Genomic DNA, 25,640 nt, shown 5'->3' on the forward strand with positions numbered 1-25,640 from the left:
ATACAGTAGATTGACACAGTATCGTCACAGTCTACGAGTATATACGGTAGTTTTGCGCATAATAGTCGCAGTCTTTGAGTAAATACGGTAGTTTGGCGCATAATGGTCACTGTCTGCTAATAAATACGGTAGTTTGGCGCATTGTGGTCGCAGTCTCCGAGTAAATGCCATAGTTGGACACGTAATAGACAAGTCACATGGTATCCTTTCTTGTATAATGTCGTTATTTCATTATCGTTACTAGGCAGGTTGTACATTGTGTTTAACCATTCATCTACCAGACCTGTGTTCAGTAAAGTAGTCTTCGGCTAACGGGTACAAAACAGAACAGTTTGCAAACGTAAGCTAATGTGAGCGATTGCTAGACCTAACTGAACTCAGGGCAGATACAAAGGTAGGGTAATATAAAGCAAACAGCCATAGACAACATAACATAAATCGATACTTTTGTTTTTAAAAAGCATACAGACCACTCTGAGATTGGCAGGATTGGGACCACTCCCCGATGATTGTGTAATCTCCCGCGCTGTTTGGCCGCCAAATATGGTAGTACAAGGTACCGGAGTTCCTCACATATGCTTCAAACCTGTCAAGCACTCCACAACAGTCGATTGCTTCCGTTTTACTCACAAATGCTGTGTCTGGAAAAAATTCTCACGAACTATAACTTACAAATACTTACAAATTAATATTACATCAGGTATATACTTATATAAATATTAGGTATACTTTCTTGGAGTGGTGCTTGAAGGTTGTTAATGTTAAAAACAGTTAAATAAAGTATGCTAGTATTTAGTAATGGCAATCTTATACCTGACGATGTTTTTGGTTAAACACAATTATTTCAGAAAAGCATAAGAAGTAAAAACCAAAACAAAAAGGGTCCGATTTCCCGACATACCTTAAGCTTTAGCACCCTACCCTAATTTTCTTATTGCCGGTGGACAATTTTGTCCCGTCTGTTAAAGTTTCTTTCTCAATATTAGATAAAACTTCACTAGTTTTTTATTGGAAATACCAGTTAACGTTTTCAGACAAATTGCGACGGGTTTCCGTGTGAAACTGGTATTCATGCTATAATGAAATCAGATACAAACATTTGTTTTTCCATTCTGAACACCTCGTCCATTTTCCATCGAAAACAGCCTCGGAAGTATGCCAATACATCAGTAGAAGTAGTTCGTAATAAAACAAATAATAGTATTAATCAATTATAGGGTTTACACGTGTTTTTTGTATTACTAAGCTTAAATTGATTGCAAGTGAAGTGTATTATTGCATAAATAATAAAGGGTCCTAATAGTAAAGTATTAAGGTTTACAGCTAAATTGAAATAAATACGCGATTTACTTGCAGCGTAGTTAAATGTAAAGATTTCTGACATTGTAAAACGTCCATATTCATGCGAGGATTTTTGGATGGGAAATAGCCGATGTGTTCCGAATGTTGTATTTCTTTTGGTCTAAAAAGTTAGCATATATATATATGACATTATGATAGAAAGCTATTTTTGTTTTGGTATAATTTGTGTAATATGGTCAGTTTGAAGAGATCTGCCCCGTATAATGCACCAGTCAATTGTAACCACGCCCCCTCCCCAGGTCCGTGAGAAAACGAAATTTGTTTTGCCATGCAGGCTGCTTCACTTTGAAATCTCTCAACAATCAATTAAGTTGTCCAATGTACAAATAAGCTTAAATAGAGAAAAATATTCTGGGGCCCAGTGGTTTTAGGTATTCATCCTATTGGTCAGCTTTTTTTATCAGATTGAATGCTTATGAGTATGGTATTGCTATCTGACATGTATACTGGTTGAACCATTACATTTTTAGCTTGTAAGTTCATAGAGCCATTGGCAATAACGTATGAGTAATTATGCTATCTTATTATTATTGGTCACATGAAATAATATGGGGTCACCTGGCTTCCAAAATTCTTGAAATTGTACATTTAATACCCGAAGATATATAGTTGATAACTGCATATTTTTCAACTGACGGCATATACCATGTAAGGATATAATATGCTTTTATAGGCTCAAGCACAATTTTGCTACTTTAGCCAGCGTGGTCCGATTAATGGCTTAACTATCTACATTACAGAATAATGTATTATAACGGATACTAATAGATATTCATACTACAGCCAAAACACGCTATGTCGAACTCGGTTATCTCGCTGTTCTAGTTATGTCGATTTTGTTTCGAATGTGTTGGGTTTAGTAAGGTCAACATGTTTTGTATTTCTGTTATATCAAATGTTCGTTATCTCGAACTATTTACCTTGCTCCCAACGACTTCGACCTAGCGAGTTTGGCTGTAAATGTCGTCGCAATAAAACGATTTATTTCCATGTCATTTTGAACAACACATGGTGGCACGAATCTTCGAAATGATGAATAATAAAATAGATATAAGTTCACTACATTCACTACATTCCGTGTCACTTTGAGTAAAACATGGTAGCATAAATCTACGGAAAAAAATGATGATAAATATAGATATTAGGTTCACCAAATAACGTATCACTTTGAACAAAACATGGTTGCATGACTCTACGAAATAATGAATAATAAAACAGATATTAGATTCACAAAAAGAATGACCTACTCGTCAACCCCCCGGGTCCCTGCAAGTTTCCATTTTCCATATCTCCACCTGGACCAAACCTGGTGTTATCAGCGCATTGCTGGCATAATCCTACAAAATAAAGTATCACAAATATACATTTTGGTAAACTAAAGTGTTTCTGTGTACCGCGTTCCTCTCCATGCTGTACCGCGTTCCACTCCATGCAGTACCGCGTTCCACTCCATGCAATACCGCGTTCCACTCCATGCTGGACCGCGTTCCACTCCATGCAGTACCGCGTTCCACTCCATGCTGGACCGCGTTCCACTCCATGCAGTACCGCGTTCCACTCCATGCTGGACCGCGTTCCACTCCATGCAGTACCGCGTTCCACTCCATGCTGGACCGCGTTCCACTCCATGCAGTACCGCGTTCCACTCCATGCAGTACCGCGTTCTCCATTCGGAACTCATCGGCCATTTTCTATCGAAAACAACCTTGGATGCATTCCGGTACATCAGTAGAAGTAGTTCGTAAAATTTTGAATTATATTATTAATTAAGTGTAGCGTTTTAACGTGTATTTGTATCATCTAAGTTTAAATTGATTGCCAGTGAAGTGTTTTATTGCAAACATCATGAAGATTCCCAAGAGTGAAGTCATTAATTTAAACTGCTAAATTAAAACTACTACGCGATTTTCTTGCAGCGTTGTTAAAGTGTACCGAATTTTGACTTTGTAAACCGTCCATATACGTTGTTTTTGATAAAACTGGCTAAGGAGCTCCGAATGCACGTTCTCCTCAAAAGGCTCTAAAACATCCCGTAACAAATAGCGGGGTAAAACCTCATAAAGCATAGCTGGTATGAACTTCGAGACTGTCGCTTTTTACGAAAACTTTAAATGTTAATTTCCTCGGAAAACTGTATGTCACAATTATTACGTACATCTTCATTAAACATCTTTAAAAAATACAAGGAATACCTGTATGGAATGTTACAACGGCAAAAAGACACACTAAGACAGCATGCGCGTCTAACAGCTCCATCTTTAAAGAATTCTTGTTTCATATGTAATCAGAATAGAGTTTCCAAAAAGCAATACATCAAAAAGGACCGATCCAAATGTTTGTAACCAATTTTAAGTATGAAGACATCATCGAGCTCCGAGTGAGTAAGGTTTACATTGGTTTCATCATGAAATCAATAATTTTTATTTTTGCTTTTATCTTTTATTTATTTGTTCATTTCATTTTTTTCAATTCGTGGATATAGGTAAATACTAATGGGAAACCATTATGCGCTATTTTTAAGTGTGGAAACTCAGATGGACAGCAACATGATTTTTGTGTTCATTCTTTAAATCATGTAAAATTATGTAGTATCGGCCTCCTTCTAGCTCGCTTTGACAATTCTGGGCTTGTTTTGAGGAAATACTGTATTTGGACCACATTGGGTCTAGTCCCTTTAAGAGTATTTCAACCATTGTAGAACTGAGTATTACGATCGATTTTTGTTTGATTGTATCGTTCGACTGCCCGTGTTAATTTGTTCACTAACAGGTGATGTCTTTATCTGGGGTGCCATTCGATATGCGATTTAAGTCAATCCTTTGGTCACACATTATTGCCTTCATTCACCCTATTGGTCAGTTTTTAATAACAAATAATCCGATTAGCTACATCGTTCTTAGGTCCAGTTAAGACCAATATTGAATACCAGCCCAGGTTTGGAGGTATTTTTTTAAAACTTACAGAGGAGACTGAAACAAAATCAATTCCTGCTTTTAATCAACGGATAACGTATTTATTATTTTCAGAAATACAGCGTTAAAGCAATTGTATTCCGAAAGTTTCGAATAAATGTGTAAACACTGTTGTTTCCATATATAGCAAATAATGGAAATCCGCTGTGAAACAATTCCACATAAGAAATAAAACAATAATACAATTGCTATATATACATGGGAATCACTATTGAAAAACTTCTTTGAAGGCCTAGTTTAAGTCATCTAGAAGTGACCCCCCCCCCCCTCCAAAAAAAAATAATAATAAAGCAAATCAAAAAAAATTGGTGTACTGATGCACAGCAGGGGATTATCATTCTAAACATTCCTTAAACTAGGCCTTTAAGGCATTCATCGACCAGGAGACATTCCGTTTTGGGCTGACATCATGCATGATCCATCCATGCCGTTTATCAAAAGGCCACATAGCAAATAAGGCTTGTATTTTTTTTTTTTTAAATATGATGCTTTCGCAGTACTGTGTAACTTCTTAAAACAGTTATTTCACCATTATGTACGATAGCTGTGTCTTTCGTATTCTTCCTTTAGACTATAACCGCAGTGCCTTGAAACTTGTAGTTTTTCACAGTAGATTATAAATACAATTGAAAGAAAGGTAGTACGCTACCTCTGCTTTAAACGTATTTCTATTTTATACATAGTTCAGTTTTTAACAAATCTTCCTTCTTTGAAATGTTTTTTTTATAAAATACTTTGTTCTCACCAAAATCATAGAAGTGACAACAGAAGAGAGACGAAAAATACCCACCATTTTTATGAAATGCTTTAAGTGTCATGCATTGAACGGCGTCCTTTTCGAAAACATTATATGTCTTGTACTCTGATTCAATATTCATGTTGAATGTAGCATTAATTGAAATAAACACAAGTTAAACCAATCACAGTCTTTATTTCAAATCAAAGCTTTGATTGTGCATGGCTACTTTTGAAATACCCCTTTTTATACAGACACGATAGAGTTTTACAAAAGTCATTAACACACATCAAAGTCAAATTTGTTCCTTAATTTGGTCGGGATTTTATACAATTAACCATGAGTTCGATCAATAATTATTTCGTTATTATCATATTTAGGTTAAAAATCGCAATGTCCGATTCAGTTTTTATAAAATTTGCATTGTAATGGGTCAATAAACATAATAATAGTTCATTATGCGCCGGAACAAATATTAACCCTTTTATCGTTTACTTTATTTATTATTACATTAGTATTACAATCCGAGTTTCAAAGGCCACCAATTGCATTTTATTATTTGGTTAATTTAACTAAATTTCATTGTTAACTAAGCAGTTGTAAACATAGAAAATCTTTCAACATATAACGGAGCGCATACATGTCAACCTCCGGTCTCCGATTAAAAGATCCAAAATTTCACATGCGATATCATTATAATTATTAAATTTATGTAAACAGACTGGTAGCGTATTTTGAATGGGATAAATGACGATGATAAAGAAGGCAAATATACTTTTGTTGGAGAATCTGCGTCTAGTTTAATGGATTATTTTATTTCTATGCCTGATAATTTTACATGAGTTGATAAATTCGGTGTCAGAGAGTTCTATCGACTTCATGGTTAACTGGTTGTTCAAATGGCATTGCTATAAGTGACAGTGAGCCGGAGGAAGAAAAACAAAGTATACCTCAAACATCTGCATTGAAAACGATCATATTAAAGTACTAATATATAGTGAAAATATAAATCTTTGTATTGAAGCATGAAATGATGTTGTTAATAGCTAGTAATTTACAACTGAATAATATACCGGAATTATTAGGGAACATAGATTTTGTTTATATTGTAAAAAAGTTGTTGAGGATGAATATCATATTGTTATTAAATGTCCAGTGTATAGAGATATAAGAGAAGTGTATACATCATCTAAGTATTAAGTATACCATAGTCTCCTTAAGTTCTTTCTAATAATAGCAACAACAAATGGAGAAATTTTGTAAAAAAAGCTTTGTATTTGTTTTATGCACACACAATTAGAAACAATTTGTCAATAGCTAATAACTATTTATGATGCCACAATAACTATTAATATTTTGAGAATTCTATGCCCGGTCAACTCGGATTATACATATCGGTATATGGACCGGTGGCCTTCATACAATCAATATTTGACTTGAACTAGATGTAATTATCTACCAATAGCGATACTCATGGCGGGTAATCATTGGAGCCATAGCATTTTGTTATGTGTTGAAAATGCTCCAACGTGTCTTCCGTTATAGTGCCAATGAGTGGAATATGGATGTTAACAGTGAGGATGGTTTCTTATTTTTCATTTTTAGAGGTATACGAGTAATTTGAAAAATTGGAGAATGTAGTTCCACATAGGAATGGCCATGAGATGTTCTAAATGTAAAAGTTCTGAATAAAATTTAATATCTGATCGTCTAGAACTTCTGGTTAAGGTCTTGCATGTTAGCACACAAGGTTAAGGTCTTGCATGTTAGCACACAGGATAATATTTCAGCAATTACTTGATATATTGCATTGAGACTTTATATATTGGTATTCAACCACCCAGCGTAATTGAATAAGTTAGATAACTGTATTTTGCAAATAATGGCCCTTTATTATTAGACTAAAAAAATCTGGTCAAAATGTTCCATGTAAATACATTTATGTTAATATCTCAGCACATCATGTATTGCATTGAAATCTAATCCAACAATGATCCATGCATGTTTCGCCAAAACTTTTCAATCTTTACACTGAAAAGCGGCGGAATAGTCGAGCGCGCTGTCTTTGTGACAGCTCTTGTTTATAACACCATACGTTTTAGTATGTAACCAGACGCATCACTTTAATATCATGTCAAAATGTAGATCTCAAAAAACTTGATTTCGGTTTGTATGTTTACGATGTTTTGCTGGTCGGTTAAGTCACATGGAAAGCGTCATGGGACGAGGTAGTGTCCTCAAGCTGGTATAGCATCATGATCGACGAACAAACGGAAATCATAACGACGAGCCAGATCTACCTTCATCCGGATCTTTGCCGAACACCGCGCTCTACGTGACAGCAAAGAAAACATGATAAGCACTAAAGTGATCTGTACGTATTTAAACGCCTCGCTAACATTCGTCTTCGCCAAGTGACCAATGCAGTAAATATGCATGTATATATTTATGACCATATCGGATAATCTGTTTGATTGTTGGGTTTAAAGATGTCAAGGTTTACATATGTTTATTTGAGATCTGTGTATTTCTTTGTTAGAAATGGCGAAAACAAGCGCCAATAATATTCTGAATGTGAAATTAACATTTTAAAGGAATAAGTCAATAAAAATAATAACACTTGAATGTAAAAATACTGATATTTAAGATATTATTTAAAAAGCACATGGATAGAATTGGCAAATGAACTTAATTTTTATTGGGAAGTCCTCCCCCCTCTGTGTAAACAACAACTTAAAGAAGTGTTGGGAGATTTTAAAAGCAAGGGCAAAGAAGAATTCAGAGGAACGGCGAGAAAGGCTCGTAAGAACATTATTATGAATAATAATAATGATGATAATTACACGAAAATATTTCATGTTTAATGGCGATAATATAAAGACAGACTTATATAAATTAAATAAATATTGTGTCCAGGCGGTGGTACATTATTGTCGTGTTCGTGAGCAGATGTAGATATGGCCACCTTATAACCATGATGACGACGACGGGCCCGACGACGAGAAAGTCTTTGGTATGAATATTTGTCTTTTTAATTGATATTTTGCTTAATATACACAATACGATACGGTTTATCGTTATGACGATGTCTTGTTATAGCGTCGTTATTGTTGCAATAGTTTAAGTATTTTGTGTGTGTCTATCATTTATATAAGGTTAACTATTATGTGCTTCATTGATTTGGGTTTTATCTGTTATATCATGACCTTTGGCAGTATGCATGTTAAGCCAATCTCCCAGATGCCTGGTTATGGTACAGTAGATGTTTATTTATTTTTTTATAACATATTCATAGCATTTTATTGTTATGTATAAATATGGTACTTAACTTCTTTGCTTTACATACATTAATAAGTTCTTGATGTACTGTAATATAACTAACTAACGATTCATACCTAAATCGTTAACAATGATGACATATTTATAAAAAAACACCCGCGTTAATGTTCTGTCACCATTGTTACATGTAGGTGTTGGAAAGGGAATAGATAGAACATGATGTCCTAATGACCTTGCTTAAAAAACAAATTGATCACGAAGACGAGCGACATGAACTAGATATGGAAATATGACAAAAACAGTTGCATCTTCTTTGTCACACTCAGTAACAAACACCGAAACATAATTTAAGCGGTATGATTATAACATAGTATAAGAATGCTTTACATTAAATCATTTATAAACAAAATAAAATATGTGATTTCTTATTTTGGTTTAAGCTTCATTTATAACAGCATCCGGATTAAGTTTGCCAATCGGATGTCTAGTCCCTTGGTGTATTTTTTTTTAAAAGAATGATGTGTGAGTATATGATTGAGACATGCAGTTATGTTGACCATTACATTTTAGATATGTATCGATAAAATCTTGCAAATCATAGAATATAAATTTGTAATGAACTGGTTCATTTTGAGGAGTTAGCCAGTTTTGATGAAAGTTCATATAATTGAGATGATTTTCAATAAATGAGCCGGCCTGTTCAAAGTCCCCAGTGACATTGAGAGAGTTAATCATGGTGCAATTTTAAACTGCCCTTTATACGCTGTTTCCTCTTGCGATTTTTTTATTAATTTTCATTAATATGCCATTTACTTTTTTGTTATTTTGTATTTTTCCCAATCTCAATTGTTTTCCAAATTTGCAAGGCACTGGCGGAAATAACTGATTTAATATTACTAATTATGAATCAAATTAGTAAGTTGTACATAATTTTGTGCACATTTTGTGTGTAATTAGGTATTATATAATGTGTTGTTTTTTTAAATTGTAGGAAGAGCTACAATCCCGCTTTGAAGGTATCTGCAGTAAAACCCCAAAGTAAAGAGTTGATCATTATCACAAGCTATCAAGTAAGTTCTTTTCCGAAATGCATGTATAATTTTAGCAGAAAGAATTTTAATATCAAAGTCAAAGATGATGGAGTTAAATAAAGTGAATTTATACATTTTGGAACAATTTTTGAAGAATGCACATGGCTTGCATATAATTTCATACTAATACAAGTTTACATTAATGCCGCAATTATGTACATTTCTGACCGTGTCTTTTTGCAAGAAGATGGTTAGGCAGTTATTGAGATGTCGGGTATCAACACATGTATGACAACATCATTCCACTTCAGTACCTTGCAGCATGCCACCAACACCATTGAATTTTGTCTGAAATCTGATGACAATCATGAATGACCAGCAAATTACCTTCTATACCAGCAGTAAGTATCACAACAATTACGAAGATAGATGCATATAATTTATGTATATATATATATATATACATATATAATGTATAAATATATGTGAAACTTTTATGGGATGAGTTACAAGGATACACATTATTTATTTATTATTATTAAACAACCAATGAATAAACAACCAATGAATTTATTATTGCATTGACTGATGCCCGAAATTTCCTTTTGTCTAGTTTCAGCTGAGCCCAGATTACAGCTTGGAAAGTTTGTTTGCAGAATGAAGTTCCCTGAGAGGGTTACGGTATGTTACTACTTAATTACCAGAACACATACTTTAGTATGCCCATCTATGGCTTAATATTAATCTCATAAATCAAATATCATTATATTAATATATTTTGAAATGTCTTATAGGTAATGCGCAACATACATCCGGGCTTGTCAGGCGTCACAGAGATGACAATGCTTAACACAAAAGATGTCAAATGGCGGAGGGAGTGTGAAGGACTTATGGGGTACTCGGTATGATATAATCATTGTTAAATTGAATTTCTGTTTCTGTTAAATAAAGAATGACAAGTATTTCATTTCATCTACAATGCATCAATACATTGACTTTAGACTTTTGAATTATAGAGGAAAAAAAAAAGAGAAGAGTTATACTGTTAAGGAAGCCACTAGAATGTTAAACATTTCTATTTCCAGGGATATGGTTCCCACACAACGTTTGGAGGAATCTTCAAGAAGGCGTTGGTGTGTGCTTGCTTGTCAAAGCGCTGCTTCAGACTGCTAGCCAGCATAATGGCAAAACATGGGTAAAAATCTAAATATTCATCTAAATATTCATTTGCCATATATATATAACACAAACACACAGAGAAAAACTTGATCCATATAGATTTAGTATAATTGATGTAGATAAATTGTAGTACCACATTTAGTATATAAATATATATATCCTTTACATTGAGCCTAATTTTACATAAGTATTAAGAGAGACACCTTAATCACAATAACCGGACTTAGTCCTTATTAGTGTTTTGAAGGAACAAACCCTTATACTACAGCTAGCATGACATTATTTTCTACCACTGCAGAGTTGACCAAGAAATTAAACAAGGCCGGAAAACATTGCCATTTTATTTAGTGCAGGCTTGCATGATTGTGTAACATTTACTGGATTTATTTGGATGTCTTAAATTAATCTTAATACAGTCAATTTGCATTTAGCTACATACACTGCTATGCACACACGCATGTATTCATATCCTTCTTATAGAAACAATGAAATTGTCATTTCAGAGAGCTGTACGTCCCTTTTAACCAGAGCATGGTGAAGGAAGTACCAGGAATGAAAGATGAAGAGAACCTAATAATCGTATTAGGCTCAGAACGGTCCATAATCGGCGTACTTGATATCCAACTTATCAATGCAACGGCTGCGAATTATTGCCAAATGTTGCCAAATGTTGCAACCTCCTGCTCACTGTTGCAACCATTGTTTCAATGACATTCAATATAGGTTGTGAAAACACGGCGGTGCGAAGGATGACAAAAATAATTAAACCTTCTGAAATGTTAATCACAATAATGCTTGAAAACAACAGCATTGGAGATATTGAACAGGCTTGTGAAACTTGCCAGATCGGGCAATATTGCTCCATTGGGTAATTATTGCCCGATCAGGCAATATTTATAACAAAAGAAGTTTACTTTTTTGCTTTGTTCACAAAGATGTAATGAACGGCGAACTCCTGTGCACCCAGGATGGATGCATTATGATCAATTATTACCAAATCATAAATCAGCATAATTCTATACCTTGCTCATAAATGCGCAGGGTTCTTGGAAAAAACATTTACCTACCGTTTTTCACGTTAAACCGACGCAAAACTTAAAAAATCGTGATATTTCAGTGATTTTTTGTTTCAATCTAGAAAATTGCCGTGTATCGCCTGCGTAGATGTCGTTAAAATGCTCGTTGCAAATTGTGATGTGTAAGATACAGTAGCATCTGTGAAAAAGTACAGGCCTGACCAGAAATATTTGACGTTTTTTTCGGCAAATGATAAACTTATTTAAAATTCTAAAAACATTGTTAAATGCCTATAAAACATGTTTATGCGTGTACAATTCAGTGGCTTCAGTACATTTTTCGCGTTACTCGGGAAAATATGCAGGAACAGGTATTGGCCACACGGGTCGGCGTACATAAAAATTAACACTTTGATGCATAAATACAACTCGAAATTATCTATTGCCGTCAATTTAAAACTAATAAACACTCCTACCCAACAGGACAGGATCACTCTGGTAAGTATGTCTATGAATACATGCATATAGATTAGCTCAGACGGAAACACATGTCTAACTGTACCAATTGTTATTTAGAAGGAATACTTCCAGACACGTCCGTAAGTTTTCTTCTATAGCGGATTGTATATAATGCGCAATACCGCTTGCAAATAAAAGGGGTTACACTATACCTTCCTAGCGAGCCAAGTTGGATTATAAACCAAACCGTTCTGGGTATGGGTTTCTGTCATAGCCTCGGTGAGTCCTTCAATAAAAATTGCTATTTCAGCTTTTGTTTTGATTTCAATATTATGATTCTCTTGCCGCTTTTCTGGGGTAAAAAACACCGGTGTGAGTGGTACTCTTTATCTGTAGTTAAGAACCCTATTAATGTCCGTGTATTAGGATAGAGATAATGCTCAGATTTATTAACCTGTTTTGATATGAAATTTAAATTTAAAACTCGTTTAGGTTAACAAATACTTGTATTTTCCATGCATTACCTGTGATATACTTGGCAAAATTGTCATTGGCATTTCGATTAACTTCAATCAGCCCGAAGTCAAGGGGGCGTTTTCCGCATATGGAATTGTGCTCTCTGTATCGCATAAACTATATTTTTATTCCAACCACAATCCATACATGGAAATGAAATTACGTTATATGTATATTGCATTAAATTTACACATGTTTGAATTAACTTTAGTATCTGCATAAGAAATTAAAACGCCATACGCATGTTGAAAGGGGTCGTTCAAATCACCAGACGTTTGGATGAAAGCACGCTACAAGATATCTCCTTGCAGTAGTTTCTACTGATATATTACAACGGGGCTTTCGTCGGATACTCCAACAATGTCAATTAACTTTCTCCGAATCTACAAGTCAATATCAAACATTCATTAATTCATCACTTAAAAAAAATACACAAACACTTTTATTTGAATTCTTATAACTTTATATTTTTATGTATAAAACTGTTACCCATTACCTACCTATACGCATTTGGCGTGATTAATGTATACATGAATCAGAAACAGATTAAACGTGCCTTTTGCAAAGTATCTGAATTTCGAGCAAACATAGTCCAGTGTTTTTCTATTGGCATTCCAGGGGGATCCACCTTTTAAGTTGCTTTTTAATGTTTTTTAGTACAAAATTCCCACCTTCACCATTGCTGTGATGGCCACTGACTTAAAATGACTAACTGAGCGCTTGTGAAATTCTGTGATTTTATATTGTCAACAAAGTCACCAACACTGTCAAGTTTTTGTTTTGTCTGTGTTTCAGACATCCTATTCTCAATTTCGTATACATAATGTCACATTTTTGAATCATCACATGACCAAATTGGCTCTTTAATCTTTAATGGCAAGGGCAATAACTCTGCATTACCTTGTCTGAAGAAAAAATAAACTAAAGTGCATAATCTCCATTCCGGACGGACTGAGGGTAAACCTTTAGTCTCCTCTGATGAAACCGGTAGGGGACTTAAAACAAATAAGATGTGGTATGGGTTTAGGTTTGTCATTTATATTAAGGATGATTGTTATTTCAAACAATAGAGGCACCAAATGAAATGTACAACAAATCTCTAGCATTGAATTAATAGAAAACAACAACTTTTGAAATCGGATCAAGAGGCTGGATTAGAAAAAAAGCGAAAGGTGATAATGACATCTTACAGATACCATGAAGTTACTTTTAAGGAGCAATTTTCAAAACTTTAGTGAAAGGATAATACAAAAAAGACATTTCACTGTCACAAAGATTCATTAGATTATAAATGCGTTTATACAGAAACAACCATCACGGGAAATAATTCAATTATGACACAAGTTATACTATTAAACAAGAGCTGTCACAATATGTGACGAATGCCCCCGAATGTGACATTGACCTATGAACAAGGTCAGTACAAGAAAAGTTGATCTTGCCTGTACGTGTCAAATACATATGGCAAGTTATTTTAAATTACCTCTGAACATAAAAATATAGCACCCATACTTGACAACCTACACTGTTATGTCCTTATATTCAGCATTCCATTGTGAATAAACACTTAAGAGTATCTTTCACCTTAGAGGTAGGGACACGGGTCTTGTACCCGAGACGTCATCTCGGTATGTCAAACACATGTGGCCAGTTATTTTAAAATCTGTCCATACAAGGGAAAGTTACAGCCCGGACACAAGTTATCGGACACACGGACGGACGGACGGACGGTGCGATTTTAATATGCTCACCTTTCGGGGGCATAAAAATGGAAAAAAATATAAATTGTTGACAAATCTTGGTTAATTAGCATATATATACAAACAGTCACAATCCATGTTGTTTCTTTATTCCCAAACACTAAATTTTCAACCTTTTGCTTTTGCCTAAACACCTTGTAACCTCAACCTTGGTCGGCTTTCTCTTTCCTGGTGTGAGGGGAGGCGGGGCTGGGGTTGACATCTTGATGCTTTTTTTCTCCACAGATTTCCATGCACACTTCGAAATGTTCCTTCACATAACCAAAGGTCATTTCATCACCTAAACTTGACTGAAAAGTCATCCTTATATTTTAGGAATATTATCTTAAGGTTGAACCGTTTTTTGACATTGTTTTCCCTCTTTGCACATTTTCATTGAAATGTAGATATGTCAGGTACTGGCAACACATTTGTCCGTGAAAGGAATATGCTGTCATATTTTGGTGCAAAGTGATTGATAACACTATGAAATGATACCAGATATGAAGTTTGAAATACTGTGGACAGCTTTTTGATATCCACAGTCTCTTGTTTAGAAGAATGTCTTACATTTTGGCAGCTGCCTTTGAGCCCTTTTAAACCATTCTCGGGGTTCAAGGGGACCGTTTGTGCACTGCCGGTAGAGGTCACCATGTCCAGTATGAATGTCCTTAACATGGGTGACTACTAATGTCCACTTTGTTACAATCATGGAGCTATCCTCTCCCTGGGAGGATTCGGCCGACCAATAAAGGTGATTGGTGATACTCTTCATCCACTTGCAGACTATGTTGCAGGCTTTTTCCTTAGAAAGTGCATGGAGCTTCTTTTTCATAGCTGAAACACAGTAAATGTATGTAAAAAATGTACTAAATGCAACCTTTGGAAAGTGATATAAGCCAAATCTTGGTTTTTCGTTTTTAATCACATATTGGTTTTGAAATGATCACTGAAGAATAAGGTATTTCTTATTATATGACAAACGTTTTGAAGTAAGATCCTATAGTTCCTCATTGTGACTGTTTATGCAAATTTTGGTTGAAATTAACCACGCTTTGTCTGATAATGAACAATTACAATTGCTCATCTTCAGCACTTAGCCGAAGTAGGTGGCTTAATCAATTTGTAACATATTATTATAGTGTTTAAGACATAGACCGACAATCTAGTTCATTCAATATGATTATACATTAGATAATACATGTATGTTTTCACAGCTTCACAAAATGTTTGTTACCTTTTCAAATATGACAAACATCAAAGTAATGGACAGTCCCAGGAAAATTCTCTCTAATCCACTTCTGTATTTGTAGATGCACTGATCTTGCAAGGTACAGGCCACATCTGCGCAGACTGTCAGATGCTCTCTTTAGGCCTTTCAACTCCATATAATAGTTTGAATTCACTTTATTGGACTGAAAGAGATATACAGAAATAATAGAAATGAATTTATTCTGCTCTGCTTTTCACAAATAGCCAAGATAGTTTATATCAAATACATCATATTAATAAACATGTTGCTAAATCACCCTGGTATACATATTCATACAATGTAACTGTTAAATCAGTGAAGACATTTTTTACATAATAACCATTGACTTGCAGTTAATCTATTCTCATGTCAACTTACAAAGTAGGTAATCATCAAAGGCATTCGTATGGAATATTTTGTCGATCTGTTTAACAACTCATGATAATAAGTACATCTCTTGCGAAATCAACAAAACTTCTATGGCTAGGTTTTGACAATTCTGTGTGACATTTACTTTTGACATACATGCATGGGTCTTGCACACAACTGAAGGCATCCTATGATCAACTTCTGTGCCATGTTTATTGTCATGTTATATTTTGCTTAAAACCCAAAATGCATGGCAAGTCATCCAGCAGACAACTTCATGCATTTGGAGAGACACATGATAATAAATGACTAATAAACACTCAATTGATAGCCAATGTGACTTGACTAAAATGGCTGCATATATTTAAAATGATAAAATCTGATTTATATTAACAAACCTGCACAAGTTCAATGGCAACTACTCTCCCGGTGTGCATATCAATCATGGAGTATACCCCAAACTTTACAAATTGTCTCGGTCTGTCACAACGTCCATCTCCAGCAATCACAAGCTCTTTTTCTTAGCCTAGTAGGTCCCTTATGAGTAGGTCATTACGCTTTGTTCACACTCTCAATCACTGGCCACAATACAGTTTTTTGATGGTTAAATAAAGTTGAAAGACTGATAAAATGTTAACGAAATAGAAAATATCAACACTTTCGAAGTTGAACATCAGGAAAACAAAATGCCAGCACTAAGAAGAATGTTTCCAGCAGGCACACCTCTTACTTTGGGCTGTGACTGGTATGTCCATATTCACAAGCTTGTTTGATGGCCATAGCTTATCCCTTGACTATGCAGACTTTGCCTTTTGTTGAAAGATGGTACATTTCACATATCTTAATCAGTTCTAACAGATTGTCTTCAAACACAAGACACTTCCTCTGCTCAAGTACATCTGCCCTGGAATCAATTTATCAATTCAAGTAGCCCTATGCGGATAATTTACTTCTCATATTGACTTAATATGTTGGTGATAATGAAATTGCACAATGATAACGATTTCCTTTAATACTGAAATTATATATGACAAAGACTAATCAGGACAATTCATGAAGGCCTAACCTACTTTCTTGGGTTATCATCTTCTAAGTCACTGTAGACTGAGACTTCCGTTTTATAATCCGGATCTATAGCTTCATCGTCAGTAAAGCTTCAAGACGATGTTGACATGCAGGACTTGTTGAGTGTTGATTGAACAGCAATCCTGATCTTTTTCCGCGCAGAGTTGAGGGGCTAGGACTGATGTAGGAAATGGAGAAGCCGAATTGTGTGCAGCAGGAGGCGCATCAGGGCAGGCAGGCGTTCAGTTCTTTCCAATGCAATGTCACTGTCACAGTACTGGGTACTTTGGATGGGGTATGTGATGTGGTGTTTAATCAGTCTCTGTCCCTGAGTTTAAGAAAAGATAACTGTGTATCAATATGTTGAGTTCAATTGCTTTATTCACAATTGCATAATGAAACCCTTCATATTGTCAAAAGACGGCCCCTCATCCGAAGGGACCTGAATACGTATGTGGGTACCATCTGACACCCACCACCTTTGGAAATTGAGCCAGTCCATAAAACTGTTGAACCTGTGCATCAAGCTCCCACACTGTTAGTGGGGAAACGCACAAACCTTCCCAAAACATCAGCAGATGACAGATGATTTGTCACTTCAGTCAGTATTTTTGATACTGCTGGCTGTGAGACATTGTGCATGTCAGCATCGTTTAGCTGCATTCCCCCTGTTGCTAAGTACCTTAGAGTAATAAGGAGTTTGTCCAAAGCCGACAAACTCTTATGTTTCAAGGTAATTGAGGCCTGCCCTGTTGAAACGATAACTATCAACGAGTTGCTGGTTGGTAAGTTCATCTAGGATATTGCCCCTATCTGCCATACTGGAAGAATGAAACCAGCCGCTGAAAGTGTCTCGCCGAACTAACCGCTAGACTTGTCAGCCAAAACCGGTGTAGCGTGAGAATTATCAGACCGTGAGATTTGCAAGATCTTACAGATTTCACACTACGGTGTGAGAAATGTAAGTCGTGAGAAATGTAAGACCGCTGCATCCAATGCACTTATAGGATGGTGAATTATTATTGAAGACGTATATATTGTATGATGTCCGCGTTTGTCCGTTTTGTATAAAAAGGGATACAAATAATTAATATAAAAGACAGTGTTAATTAATCGCCATTTAATGTCATTTTGTATGAACAAATCTAATAAAACTTGACTTAATTAACAGAATATAGAACAGAAACTGGTGGTGTTTGATTGACAATTGTAAGACATTATTTCCGTAATGTTTTATTGGCCCTGAAAAGGGCCATTTCGTTATATTCCTTTACTACCGGTACTGCATGATACAGACACCTGAGCAGAACGCGATTACCCTCGTGCGTGAGGTTTACACCGTCGCTTGAAATGTGCCTGGTTGGCACAACTGCCGCCGTCTTGATCCGCTGGGAATTGACGACCAGGAAGACAAGCCGCCGCTCTTCAGCTGACGCGTGACGTCTCGGCAGGAGTTCGACGACACTACTAAGCGCCGCCTTCCCGACGAGACGGCGGATCTGCACACATATCTCAAGCAGATCCTCAACGATCTCGTCCGGCACTCTTTTTCACATATATCAGTACGCCTGCAACTGATTCAAATATTTACAACCGTCGTTCCACATGATTTTGAAATAAGAAGTATATATTTATAAATCTATATAAATTCATCTATATATACCTTTTTTTCTTCTGTAAAGCTATGGGGAGCAAAACAATGGGGTTCATAAACATACACTGCACAATAATTTTTCGTACAGCTATTCTCACTGACCTGTCATAGATATTTTTAAAATAGATGGATTTGGCTCTAATACCTCTGCGGATATCAAGGTTGTTAGCTTCAATGTGAGCCCGGCCGTAACAAGTCACAGGCTTAACAGACATGTAGTGGCCTTATGAATGCCAATATATATTGGGTCAAAATGCCTCCACAATAAACTCGATTTCCATTGACCACAAATAACTTGACACATCAATAGCTGACTTGCCAGACGATTCCTCAACAGTATCGTTTAGTGCGTCGTACATATGCTCATAATGAACCAACAGGGTACTAATGAAACACTGAGTGTTGGGAGAGTCTGTCGTTTCGAGGCACATTGAAATATGACAGCCCCGTTTTCCTCCTCACACTCTGATGCATCGGCTAAAAAGGTCGACACTGCGCTTTTACCCGACATGTGTCTGTTAAGATTGTTTTCCTTTTTGAAGATAAGTGAGTAAGATGTTGAAAGGTGCTCATACAATTGTGAATTGGTGGAACCTGAGTGCATAATTAGATTTGCCTCTCCTTGTCTATGCAACATCAATCCCTTTCCCTCGCCACTTCGTTAGATCTATGTCCAGTTGTGTAGGTTTTCAATAAGGTTGTTTGAAATGGTCCTTGCATCACTTCGTGGCAGTTCTAAAAAAACACATTTATTTCCTTACCAACAATATACCGCACACAAACACTCATCTGTTCTGTTACACTACTATCAGTCATTTCATCAACTATGATGCCAAAAAAATGGCATTTTGAAACATCACATACAATCTTTTCACGTATATAGTCAACCATACATGTAATGTTTCCATTTGGAATTGCGATGTATACTTCGCATTCTTTAGACTACTTTTCAGATGGTTGGAAAGTTGTTCATCATGTCTGCTTATCCATTTAATAAAGAAGTTAAAATTGCTACCCTCGCGGTTTTGATCTTTTAACCACCTCCTTCTAAGAGGAATTTCTCGTGATGAAAGTGTTATAATAACTGGGTGAACTATGGCAATAAGAACATGTCTGTTTTCGAATAATTTATCGGAATAAGCTGTGCTCAACAACGCATTTATCGATTCTGTTTTTCCTGTACAAACTTTTTGTAAATATCACACTAGCGGTTACCTCTTTAATACACATGTGTTTTAGAACTGTTGTGACTTGGTAAGATACCTATTTTAACCCTTAACAGCATTTTCCAATCTTTAAATGGTGAACAATTAAATTCTATGTGCCTAACATCTGCATGTGCAAACACCAATTCACTATCGGCATACCGTAGCCAGTTACAGTGCGTCTCCCTAGAAATGTTGAACTTTCTCTGTTTAATTGCAGGTTACTTGGAACAGTTTAACATTGAAGTTAAGAATGTTAAATATCTCTTCATACGAAGACTGTCTATGACCAAAACTGCTAAATCCGGACAAACTGTAAAGAGTGTGGAATAAAACATTGGAGCAGGCAAAGTAGTTACGACATGAAGTGATAAATACCGGTGCTGCTTGCTTTCGACTTTTTTGCATCACACAGGCGTTTTATTTATAGGTCATACTAGTTAAATGCAGTTCTTCTCAATGAATCATTGTCGGACCTGGACCTTAGTATCACTTTGTGCAAGTCGTAATGATTTTGTAACCCTTACGTTCATGGCCGTAAATCTTGACAATGCAGAGGATCATATCAATAAAACCGTCTGCGCCAACCACTCAAAATGTGTCCAGGTCCATCACAAACCCCGATTCTTGACCTGTTTGAAGCGATGTCTACCAATGTAGGGTAAAATTCATGCGGAATCTTTTGAACAATAGCGCGCAAAAATTGCTGTCGAACGGAGTCGGACAAGGCTCAATAACAGCGAGGATCGTGCCTGAACTTGCCTTAGCATCTATAGCTGTTACTACGACATTATGCATAATTGTTCTAAGTTCTGTTATATTGTGGTGGTGTCTCGAATTCAGATGCAAATTTATTACTTTTCATTACCTTTTTTTATTTTTGCATTGCAAATTTTAACCGATGCTGCTGCCTCGGTGTGCCTAAGTGTGGCTACGGCGCTGTACAGTAGCAGTTGTAATACCGATGTTTGTAATGCTACTCGCAGTTTTACGAAATGTTTACGATTACCCTTTAAGTTATTTTCATGAAAGAACACAGCACTTTACAGAATGGGTAGTTGTTTCGTCAACATATCAAGTTTACAGTTCGTCAACCTTATTATAATTAGAAATTAATGTTATCACTGTGTTCACTGTTCAGTGCTCAAATTCATCTTACTTTTGGTAAATGTATGTATGGATATGATAAGGACTAACTTCTTTGAATGATCTTGCTTTCTTATGATTGAGGAATTTGTTATTTATTGACCACCATTTCTAGACAGCATCTGTTTTGAAGTTCAATGCTTCGTGACTATATCTTGGTTGTCGCCTGATATTCCCGCAGGTATGTATTGGCTATTTCGTCCTGTTGGTGTGTTTCAAAATCAGAATGAAGTCTTGTTTGAATAGGTATGTCTTTGACAAACAGTTTTTCCTTTTTACTCCATTTACTAAACTCTCAACTCCTATATCTGAATCACGCCTAAGTATGCACTGGTTTTCGTTATATTATAGAGGTAATATTATTTATTTTATTATTCCAGATATGTCTTCATGAACGCCGGAGGAAATGACATCGATGGGCAGTGTCGACCCGAAGAGATCGCTACCAATATAATGAGGCTAGTGTCTGAATTGAAGCAGCGTGGAACAGAGCGTGTGTGGGTGTCTGCCATCGTCCACAGAGGAAGATTTCCGGCACATACGAATATGACACCAACAAAAATCAGAAAATCAGTAAATGAAAGACTTAAAAAGGCTCTTGTGGATGATTATGTCGACATGGGGAAGCGTCTGACATACACCAGACATTATGATAGAGACTTAATTGGTTCACCCGGGCAAAAGGGAAGGTGGCATGGACGTGTTTCTTGGAACAGTCCTAAGGTCATTCGCAAAAACGCAAAGGGCAGACAAGCGAAAAGTCCTCATGAATGTGGATAATAGACTTGTAGTGAGTTTAAACTGATGTTAAGTTTTATATAAATGTTTTTATTTGTACTCCATGATATGTTTCATTGCTATGTACGTGCTTTAAATTGAATGAATAAATAATGAAAATAATCTTTGATTCCTTGTCTACTTATTGTTTAAGTAAATCATTGCCATAACTCAACTCAAATATAACACATATATACTTATTCACTGTTTTCGTATTTTAGTCATACCGGGTATGACTAAAATACGAAATAGTCTATTTTCGCGGAAATAGCTTTGTTGACTAAAATACGAAAATAAGATTAGAAATGTTTGTCATTAGGTAGATTTTTTTTTAGATAAAAACTTAGTTTATATCATTCTTATATTCAGGTGACGGTTATTTAGCATTAATTAATGATTTTATCGAAAATAAGGCTATTTTGGGCGAAAATATTATTTTTTGGTGAAAATAGAATTATTATTTGGTACGAAATCATTAAGATATACTAAGATATATGTATTATATTCAAGGGGGAGGACGTAATTTGATTTCTGGCAAACATAAGGTGAGAAAATTTTATGGCAAACAAAATGGCGTATTTTTATTGACAATTGCCGATTCTGGGACCATTTTTGCCTGGTAAGTTGATCATTTACCAGGAGCGTCATAGAGCGCAGTAATTTTAAATAACTAAAAATAGCGTTTTTTACGATGAATTATGTTTTATTTCAATTATAAGTCTTGCAAACATATATATTTGATTGCGCTTTATTGAAATGGCATACTATATCTTTCATAAACCATACTGAAATAAATGAAATAAGAAGTGGCGCGTTGTTGCGCGTGACTCATCTTACATGGGGTATGTAAGATGGGGTTTTCCAGCACTGGTCACATGACCGGAATGATAGTATCTGTCATGTGTTCCCGTTCCGAATAGAAAAATCCGACCCGAGGGCACCTGCGTTGCCAGGTAACGAGGCTTGCCGAGTTACCGGCCACGCAGCGTGCCCGAGGGTCGGATTTTTCTATCCGGAACGGACACACATGATAAATATTTTTTCTAGCATACATAAATTTTATGGAGAAAATACATAAAAAAGCGCATTTTTATAAGTATCACCAAAAAGCGCGTGCGATGATGTTTACTGACTTCCATTCGGTGCTCCTCGGCCATTTTTTTTCAAAAACAACCTCGGATGTATATGGACGGTTTACATACTTAAAAAGTCGATCGTAATTATGTTTGCAATAATACACTTCACTTGCAATCAATTTAAACTGAGAGCAATGAATACAACTCTTAAACACTACATTTAATTAATGCTTTTATTAAAAAAAATACGGACTACTTCAACAGATGTACCGGCATACATCCGAGGTTGTTTTTGAAAAAATGGCCGAGGAGTTCCGAATGACTGACTTCATGACGCGCGGTAATTTATATTCACTGCATACGTCAAGAAGTTCCTACAGTATCACGTCTTTTAAGGGTTATTATGTTGTTGTTTTTTTAAAGTATATTTTTGTAAAGTTAATGTTAATGGAACTTATCTATTTAAATCTCATAATTATGATTACATAAAGTGTATTATAAAAGAAATTGAAATTATTACGTCACAGCGCGTGACTCATCTGGCAAGGGGGGATGCCAGATACCTTGCCTATACCCCCCATAAGTGTCACTGTCACCCATTTCCTACACATGTTAGTGACACTTTTGTGGGGGTATAGAGTGCTAACATGTGTAGGAAATGGGTGACAGTGACACTTATGTAGGGTATAGAGTGGTAACATATGTAGGAATTATGTGACAGTGACACTTTTGTGGGGGTATAGAGTGCTGTCACATAATTCCTACATATGTTACCACTCTATACCCTACATAAGTGTCACTGTCACACATTTCCTACACATGTTAGCACTCTATACCCCCACAAAAGTGTCACTGTCACCCATTTCCTACACATGTTACCACTCTATACCCCCACAAAAGTGTCACTGTCACATAATTCCTACACATGTTACCACTGTATACCCTTCATAAGTGTCACTGTCACACATTTCCTACACATGTTAGCACTCTATACCCCCACAAAAGTGTCACTGTCACACAATTCCTACACATGTTAACACTCTATACCCTACATAAGTGTCACTGTCACACATTTCCTACACATGTTAGCACTCTATACCCCCCACAAAAGTGTCAAGGTCACATAATTCATACACATGTTAGCACTCTATACTCCTACATAAGTGTCACTGTCACACAATTCCTATACATGTTGGCACTCTATACCCCCCCCCCCCGATAAGTGTCACTGTCACACAATTCCTACACATGTTACCACTCTATACTCCCCAAATTAGTGTCACTGTCACATAATTCCTACACATAGTAGCACACTACAACCCCCATAAGTGTCACTGTCACATAATTCCTACACATGTTAGCACTCTATACCCCCGATAAGTGTCACTGTCACATAATTCCTACACAATTACGCACTCTATACCTCCGATAAGTGTCACTGTCACATAATTCCTACACATGTTAGGAATTTATACCCCCCCGATAAATGTCACTGTCACATAATTCCTACACAGGTTAGCACTCTATACCCCCAATAAGTGTCACTGTCACATAATTCCTACACAGGTTAGCACTCTATACCCCCAATAAGTGTCACTGTCACATAATTCCTACACATGTTAGCACTCTATACCCCCGATAAGTGTCACTGTCACATAATTCCTACACAATTACGCACTCTATACCCCCCACAAGTGTCACTGTCACATAATTCCTACACATGTTAGCACTCTATACCCCCGATAGGTGTCACTGTCACATAATTCCTACACAATTACGCACTCTATACCCCCCACAAGTGTCACTGTCACCCATTTCCTACACATGTTAGCACTCTATACCCCCCACCCCCAAATAAGTGTCACTGTCACTAAATTCCTACACACGTTAGCACACTTTACCCCCCATAAGTGTCACTGTCACATAAGTCCTACACATGTTAGCACTCTATATCCCCCACATAAGTGTCACTGTCACACAATTCCTACACATGTTAGCACACTTTATTCCCCATAAGTGTCACTGTCACCCATTTCCTACACATGTTAGCACTCTATACCCCCCCCACATAAGTGTCACTGTCACACATTTCCTACACATGATGGCACTCTATACCCCCCCCCAAATAAGTGTCACTGTCACATATTTCCTACATATGATGGCACTCTATACCCCCCCTCCCCCAAATAAGTGTCACTGTCACATATTTCCTACACATGCTAGTACTCTATAACCCCCCCCCCCCCTCCAAAATATCACTGTCACATAATTCCTCCACATGTTGGCACCCTATACCCTACATAAGTGTCACTGTCACACATTTCCTACACATGTTGCCACTCTATACACCCCCATAAGTGTCACTGTCACACATTTCCTACACATGTTGGCACTGTATACCCCCCCAATAAGTGTCACTGTCACAAAATTCCTTCACATGTCAGCACTCCCTACCCCCCACCCCCATAAGTGTCACTGTTACACATTTTCTACACAATACAACACTCTTTATCCCCATCACTATCACAAATTTCTTGTCACTTTTTTATATTACCCATAATGCGCATCACAGACTTCACACTGGAATTGATTGTTGTTGGTGATTGTCACATCTGGCTTTGAGCAACATGTTCTGTGCCACCAGCGGTAACATACATCACACTGAATCCATTCCACTTTTCTACCTTTAGGGTCCTTGCACCAGAAAGAATCACACAGGTATGTGTTTCTTTGACCTTTAAATAGTAACCTGTCAGTGATGTAACGTCTGAACAGTGGCACATGCACTTGGCGCAGGATCCATGATG

At 36.3% G+C, this 25,640-nt stretch overlaps 1 protein-coding gene across 1 annotated transcript in view; it reads right to left on the reverse strand.

The window, feature by feature from the left end:
* The window catches only part of LOC128210480 (uncharacterized), a 46,840-nt gene extending 43,790 nt beyond the window's left edge, over positions 1-3,050 (reverse strand). The window contains exons 1-3 of the mRNA XM_052914828.1: positions 2,801-3,050; positions 2,610-2,699; positions 471-641 (exon numbers count right to left, since the gene is read on the reverse strand). Coding sequence (XP_052770788.1) covers positions 471-641; positions 2,610-2,699; positions 2,801-3,050 — 511 coding nt within the window. The remainder of the gene's footprint in view (positions 1-470; positions 642-2,609; positions 2,700-2,800) is intronic.
* Positions 3,051-25,640: the final 22,590 nt, after the last annotated feature.

Source organism: Mya arenaria, chromosome 12 (assembly GCF_026914265.1).
Source record: "Mya arenaria isolate MELC-2E11 chromosome 12, ASM2691426v1".
In the NCBI taxonomy this organism is placed as follows: Eukaryota; Metazoa; Mollusca; class Bivalvia; order Myida; family Myidae; genus Mya; species Mya arenaria.